The following is a 7,697-nucleotide window of genomic DNA, read 5'->3' as shown; positions in this document are numbered from 1 at the left end:
CAGATCTTTGCTGGGTTTTTTTTCTTCAGGCAGACATGCAACCCTTACAGCCTAAAATATTGATTACTTATAGTCCATGAACCATGAACTTAGATTTCATTTGCACTGCACCATGTATAGAGTTCAATTTCTTGTTGCACGCACGTAAATCCTTCAATCAAGGGGTGCAAGTAGAAAATTGGGTATGGCCTAATTTTAGACTCACGCATTTAGGGACTTGGGACTGACACACGATTTTAGATTAAGAGATAAACTTATAAATTTATTTATAAATTTTAGGGTGAAAATTATCAAAAGATAAATAAACAAATTATATAAAAATTTAAAACTTTTATAAAGGGCAAACATCCGCCAACTTCCTTCGATCCATATATGTATACAAAGGTGACACCTAGTAGAGTAGTAGTTTTAGGCTCAACTTGGTATAAATGATGAAAAATTTGTTCCAAGTGTGACACTGATTACTTTTTTCTTTTTATTAACTTGGGGTATATATAAGCCATCTATTATTCCTGGTGCTCGAATCCAAAATTTTAAGAAATAATCATAATTCCTTTAAGGTCGTTCAGTTCGTGCGACACTAATTTCAAGTTTGATATTTGATTGACCTTATCCTTTATATATATATATATATATAATTCGAAATTGCTTGTAATAATATTGTTGGAATTTCCTTGTCTTTAATTTCTTTGTGTCAATTATATGGTTTGATTCAACAAGCATGGACTCTGGTTGTAGTCATAAATAATTGAAGCCCTCCCCAGTCCTGAAATTGACATTTCCATCATTTCATTAAGAACGTCATTAATAAAAACATCAGAGTATACAGTTATTGATTAAGTGGAAAAAGAAAACAAAAAACAGAATTATGGAGATATTTTTATGTTCTTACAAATTAGCTAAAAGAAACAAAAGAACATGTCATGTTTTTCAGACAAACAAGCTACCATGCAATGAACCAACGGGGATAGGGATAGTGTGTATCTGCACCGTTGATAACTGATTTGTTCGTTTGGTTGTTTGATTTGTTTAATTTGTTCATGATTGAATTCGACATTACCTCGATTGAATAAGGTTGATATTTCCTATTTTGGACCATCGGATTGGATTTGGATACATAGTTTGCATTCAGAGATAATTTTCTCGTGCTTCTCAACTCTGATTTGCGATCTTCAGTGGTATTTCTGTAGTTTGATCGTATGTTGTATTTTGTTTGTTGATACAATTAGATATGTTCGCATCAATATTTCGTTAAAATCTTTCAGATAAATCTTTCACTTTTTTATTGTATGGTCTTTGTGTGATCTTAAGTGGTTAGTTTCTTGTGTTAACGGTTATAAAAAGTATTATAATTACGTTTTTAGTTTACAATTATGATTGTAAATACTTTCTAGTGTCAATAATTATAAAAATGTAATAATTATATATTTAATTTATAATTGTGATTATAAATTTTCGTTATAATTTTGAATATTTGCCTTTTATTAATAAAACTAGCATCTTATATTTACATAAAAAAAATTACACACGGTTTCATCACTCAAAAGATTGTCTGCTGCGTATACATCTGCTTCTTTCTTCGTTCCTTCCCATGTTAAATTAAATTTAAAAATATATATATTTGCCAATATTATTAAATAAATCCTTAAAAATAGTTTATTCAATAAATAATACCAAAATACCAATCCCCAATTTGTTTTTTAAAAGGAATAATAACACTGTTGTCCCCTATACTTTAGCAAATCTTTCAATGTGATAGTCTATTTTTAAAATAAGTATACCTTTAAAGTATTTAATACACGTCTAAGGATACGTGAACCATTCTTATGTGTTATTTTTTGTCAATTTTTTTCAATTCATATAATTTAAGGGACTTAGAGTTAATTAACCCAAAAAAATAAAACCATTTTCTCCATCTTCTTCACCTATAAATTAAACAATTGAGGACTCCAAAAATTCCTTGATAAATTTTGGCAACATGGTTTTTTGTTTCTTTAATTTCGTTCTTTCTTTCTTTGTTTCCAGAGATTTTTATTTTCAGTATTTTTACCTTTATTTTATGCTTCAATGCTACTGTATGTCATTAGATGCTGTTATGTTACCTTAAACGAAAAAAAAGAAAAATTAATTGATCGAGTGATTAAGAATGTTTAATTATTCATGTTATCTTATCTATAGATTCGAATAATGACAAATATCATGAGAATATAGTTATCTCTGCTTATAAAAAATAAAATTTTAAAAATAATGATTTCATTTGTAAATACAATTGGTAACTCACCACAATGACCGCTACGGCCAAAACTTCAAAAAAAAAATTATTATTTCACGAGACCTTATCTTTTCAAATATTGAATGAAAAAAATGAGATTAACACAGAAAATATAACCATAAGATAAGAAGAAATAAAAAAAAATAAACATAATAAAAATATAAATTCAAAAATATCATATAAATATGGAAAAATTACGCATCTAGTACTTCAACTATCAGTTTTGGTTCGTTTTAGTACGTAAACTTATATTTTTTTCAAAATCATACCTAACGTTTAGTTTTCATTTCACTTTAGTACCCCGCCGTTAAAAACTTAACGAGTTTATTACCTAAACTATCAATTTTGACCTATTTTAGTATTTAAACTTTCAAAATTTTCAAACTTAACGTTAAATTTTTTGAACGAATACTAAAATGAAACAATAACTAAATTTTAGGTATGATTTTAAATTTTTTGAAAGTTTAGGTCTTAAAACGAACCAAAACTGATATTTAGGTACTAAACGCGTAATTTATATTATAAATAAATATATATTATTAACTGTAAGATTATTACAAAACTATCAAAATTGTAATTACCAAAAAGTGTTCATGAAGTCAACAAAAATTTAGTAATTTTCTTTTAAAAATAAAATGTTTTTTTTGATGTCAAATACAAATCTTAATCTATCACAAATAAAGATGCAATACCAAATTTCTAAATTTTCTAGTGATTAATTGATAAAGCTCGAAAGGGAAAGAACAAACGTTATTGGATTAAGATACCCACTTGAAAGTCTTAAAAGGATTGATCATCTATACTGTCAAACTTCTAGAGAAAGAAGGTGATGAATGCTAAAGGAAAAATAATCATGCACGCACTTACCAATCAAATGAACTAAATCTAGCTTGTGAGAATGAGAGTTAATCATCTGAGGACTAAATAGGCAAATGTTGAAAATGTGTTGATTAAATTGATATTTAATAAATACCAATAATCCCACTTCCATCTTGGAAGCATGTGTGAAACCTAGCAATGCCAAACAATAAAATAAGATAAACATGATGCAACTGTTGGTTTGACGGTTCCTAAATTTTCTCCACTAGTGTTTACTTTGATACTATTATCATCGTTTTAGAATGTCTGAAGCACTACGTAAATGTATATATTCAAATTTAAAAGTACTGATTTTGTATGCTGAATTGAACTGATAATTGCATAATAATAGGGAAACCATGATAACTGATACCAAGGTATGAAACCAGGCTAACAAATGGATCCTGCAGGAGATATCGTATCTACCTACACCTAAGGAGTTTCTAAAGACAAAGAATGCATTCGAAAGAGGAATCTCGAACATTTAACGTCCATCAAGAAATCTCTACCTGTTGACACGACCTCTGACATGCCCATGTGACCTAACAGAGCCGAATCCACCATCAATTTATCGTATCTACCTCTACGTGTAGTCATGACGATCCTACGATTGACACTAACACTAAGGGTCACTATAAAACCTCTCGAGCAAAATCGATAGATGAAATAAAACCCAAATGAAATCATTTCACCTTAACTCTTCTCCATCGTGTCTCCTTATAAAAATACCTAAATGTGATAATCCATTCCATTCCACAACAAATATCAATAAGACTTAAATAATATAAATTATTTATAGCATCTATCATCTATAACTAATATACACGAGTATTTACACACTCATTTCCATGTTATTGTGACTCTTATTACAAATAATTTGCAACAAAATAGGAAACGCATCATTATATACCCTAACCTAGCACTAAAGACCCCAAAAATTAAAACAATCTCAAGGTAATAGGGAGGACCCCAAATCAAGGAAATAATAAGATGGTAGAGGACTGAAAATACTCCCCCACTACCTTTTATTTTTTTTTCTACACCCCACTTTATAATAAAGCAAAAGCAAAGAATAAAAAAGAATACTATAAACAAATGAAAGAATGAATGAAAAAAATAAAGGAGCAAAGGCTCCCCAACCCCACCCCTGTATATATATAAAAAAATTCCTTTAAAGTTTTCTTCATCCTCATCTGGGAAAACAAACAAAAGGGCCGAGGGGACTGGTGATAAAGCTTTCTTTAACAAAGGACTGTTTGGTTGGTTGGGTGTATAAACAAGGAAACTCACCAAAGTGAAGAGAAAAAAAAGATCATTTATCTTTTCCTTCTTTCTTGTGCTTGTGGGGAACTTAGTTGTTTTTTTGGAAGGATAAGTGGGATATGAAATTGAATTAAAGTTTGTTTTTTAAGAGATTTTGTAAACAAATGGTGGAAGGAAACCCTAGCTGGTGGAGCATGCATTTGCATCATCCTTCGGCTTTGTTAACGAGTACTCCATCGTCTTCATCTATCTTCCCTCAATATGTTGTTGGATCTTCTTCTTCTTCTTTGGTTGATAACCATGAAGAACAGCTTCCTCAATCATGGGGCCAACTTCTCCTGTGAGCTTTTTTTTTCTCTCGACTTTGTCTCTTTGACTTGCTTTTATATGGTTGTTGATTATGGGGTTTGGTGGTTTTTACTTTCTAGGGGTGTCACCGGAGAAGAAGACCGGTACGACGGCCTGGGTACTTTCCTGCCGAAGAAGTTGGAAAATTGGGAGAACCAAATCCTAAAGCAACATCAACATAGTAACTTGTACGGTCATCACGCCAATGAAGAATTTCAACCACCTAGACCTCCTCCTCCACCTGCCACCGCCGCCGCCGCCGCATGGTCCCAAATCATGTCGGTTTCCTCCCCAAGCCCCAGGTCTTGTATTACAAGCTCAAGCAGCAACATGTTAGATTTCTCTTATAACAACATGGCGGCTGATGGATCCAACTCCAATACTCAACCTCCCCCAGACCATTCTTCTGAGGTAAAAAGTCACCATTTTTAATGCATTAATCAGACTACACGATAATCTTAAACTCGTGTTCATCTCATTTATCTCTTTTTTTTCTTTTTTTTTTGGCAGTGTAATAGGAAAGGCAGCATCACAGGTGGTGGGGCGTGGAAGAAGGCTAGGGTTCAACCATCTTCAAGCCAACCGCCTTTAAAAGTATTAAAAACACACAGAATCTTTCTTTCCTTTCTCTTTTGATTCTAGGTGCTTGTGCTTTTGTGCGTTGTCTGCCTACGACGTTAATGGCATACATATATGTCGTTCTTGATTGTCCACTTTCAACCATGTCTTATTCTTTTTTATCAGACCCCATAATAATAAATTCAAAGCACCTAATCAGTGTATTTATATGGTATAAATCCAGGTGAGAAAGGAGAAGCTTGGTGATAGAATAACAGCACTTCACCAGTTAGTTTCCCCATTTGGAAAGGTAAACACAAAAATTCCCTTAATCCTCCTTCATCACCTACACAAACAATAATATTATATATTATATATGCTGCATTTTTGCAGAAGCAGTTCTATTCTATGATAAAACCCATAAAAAGATTTCTCCTCTTTATGGTGTTGTTTTTAACGTGAACAAACAAAGCTTTTACTATTGGAATCATAACTTTTTTTACCTTCTTCTTTTCATTCTGGTGTGTTGGCTTTTAACATTAAGGCAAACCTGAGATTTGAAGGTTTGTGTTTTTTGCAGACTGACACAGCATCTGTGTTGTTGGAAGCTATCGGATATATCAGATTCCTTCAGGGTCAAATTGAGGTGATGTTTCTTCAACATGCTCTCTATAGAAATCAGTATGAAGAAAGCAAGCATACATCTTCACTTACATAGTTTTAAAGTTTCAATGCTTCATGCTTTTTTTCTCCTTCTTTCAAAATATCATCTTTGGTTATGGAAGTCATGAAAATGCAGGCTCTTAGCTCCCCTTACATGGGCACTGCAACTCCAAACATGAGAAACCAACAATATGTAAGTAACCTTACGGTGTTAACGTCTCGTATTCAATTCATTAATCGATTAATCTAGATTCAAATATTTTAGAAGTAGGTTAATGTTAATGGATGATTATTTTTTTAGGGTCAAGGGGAAAGGAGTTGTGCATTTCCTGAAGACGAAGGACAGGTAAAAACTTTATTGGATCAATCACCTCACAAAGGCAAAGTAAGAGGGATGGAATAGATGGGAAAGCACTTTATGTTTTTGGAACTATTATTTTATTTTATAAAGGAAAGCATTGAAAGAACAAGCTTCTCAGCTTTAAAAACACATTTAAGTGAATAAAAGGAGTGATTTTTCTGATAAAAAAAAGTTAAGATCAAAAGCATAATTTAGAACTGCATAAGTAATCTAAAAAGGAACAAAAGAAAGTAAGAAAAAGAGAAAAGTAAAAGGGAGATGGCTCCTTAACCATGAAGCCTTTCTCTCTTGCATTTGACTAATTGATGATTTATACTGTAATTATTTATCATAAGCATGAATCATCATCATCATTACTGCAATTATTATGCCTTTATAATGTTTAGAATTGTTCATCTGTTTGATAACAATGATAATAACAACAGGAAAAGCAAGAGCATCAGCCAAAGGACTTGAGGAGTAGAGGGCTGTGCTTGGTTCCCGTGTCTTGCACCCAACAAGTCGGAAGCGAAAACGGTGCCGATTACTGGGCGCCGCCGGCTTTCGGGGGCGGTGGCTTTTAAGGATGTATGTGTTAAAAGTATGGCTTAATGGGATGGAATGATATAACATCATGAGCAGTCACTCTGCTGAAAATCATAAGGCTGATTGCTCATGATGCTATTGCATTCCAAAGTAGCTAATATCAATCGTTCTTGTATTTTTTTTCTCCCTTATTATTATTATTGACGTCGGATAGCTTGTATTTTAGTTCTCCTTTCCTTTGAGATATATGACATTGCTTCATCTATATTAGAAGTTCACTTCTATTTTTATTCTTCTAAAAAATGTTGGTAATGCACACAAATGTAAAGGTGAGCAACTTTTTGTTATGATTGACAAAATTAGAATAATTTACCCATTTAGGTTTTTATTTTTAATTAATTTAATCTGTTCTAATGATTTTTTATTGGTGGTCGAATTTTAATTTTTAAAACTAGAAAATGAATTGAATGATAAAATCAACTTATTTATTATTTTAAATATATTTATGATACATATATATATAGTATTACATAATTGATAATTTAAATTGTGTAAACCCTCGATTCAATTCGTTTAACTAATCGAATCAACCTAAAATTATGTTTGTTTATTAAATTGAAAACCGGTAACATGTGTCGAAGCCCCCAAAAAATATCATGCTAAACTTTACAATAGTAATAAACATGATCGAATCCATGAAGAGAGATGCTAAATTAATTTTATGAAATAAATAAGCAAAAATCGGGAGTTTTGTGTAATGTGAATCAAATTAAAAGGTTTAATGAAAAAGAATACAATTGAAAATAAATTAGAATCCAATGATGATAATGTATACATAAAAGTTTAGGT

At 31.5% G+C, this 7,697-nt stretch overlaps 1 protein-coding gene across 2 annotated transcripts; it reads left to right on the top strand.

Moving 5' to 3' along the window:
• Nucleotides 1-4,223: 4,223 nt before the first annotated feature.
• LOC120169499 (transcription factor bHLH68-like) lies at nucleotides 4,224-7,073 on the top strand. 2 transcript variants are annotated; one of them, XM_039177625.1, is made up of 8 exons: nucleotides 4,224-4,733; nucleotides 4,822-5,152; nucleotides 5,252-5,335; nucleotides 5,544-5,609; nucleotides 5,880-5,945; nucleotides 6,099-6,155; nucleotides 6,264-6,308; nucleotides 6,746-7,073. In XM_039177625.1, the coding sequence occupies exons 1-8, from the start codon at nucleotides 4,558-4,560 to the stop codon at nucleotides 6,884-6,886; spliced, it is 966 nt and encodes a 321-aa protein (XP_039033556.1). In that variant the 5' UTR covers nucleotides 4,224-4,557; the 3' UTR covers nucleotides 6,887-7,073. The 2 variants fall into 2 exon arrangements, with proteins under 2 accessions (XP_039033556.1, XP_039033557.1); XM_039177626.1 differs by having other exon boundaries at nucleotides 4,225-4,733; nucleotides 6,749-7,073.
• Nucleotides 7,074-7,697: the final 624 nt, after the last annotated feature.

Source organism: Hibiscus syriacus, unplaced genomic scaffold (genome assembly GCF_006381635.1).
Source record: "Hibiscus syriacus cultivar Baekdansim isolate YM2019G1 unplaced genomic scaffold, ASM638163v2 tig00111769_pilon, whole genome shotgun sequence".
NCBI lineage: Eukaryota > Viridiplantae > Streptophyta > Magnoliopsida > Malvales > Malvaceae > Hibiscus > Hibiscus syriacus.
This window is presented reverse-complemented; position numbering and strand designations above follow the sequence as displayed.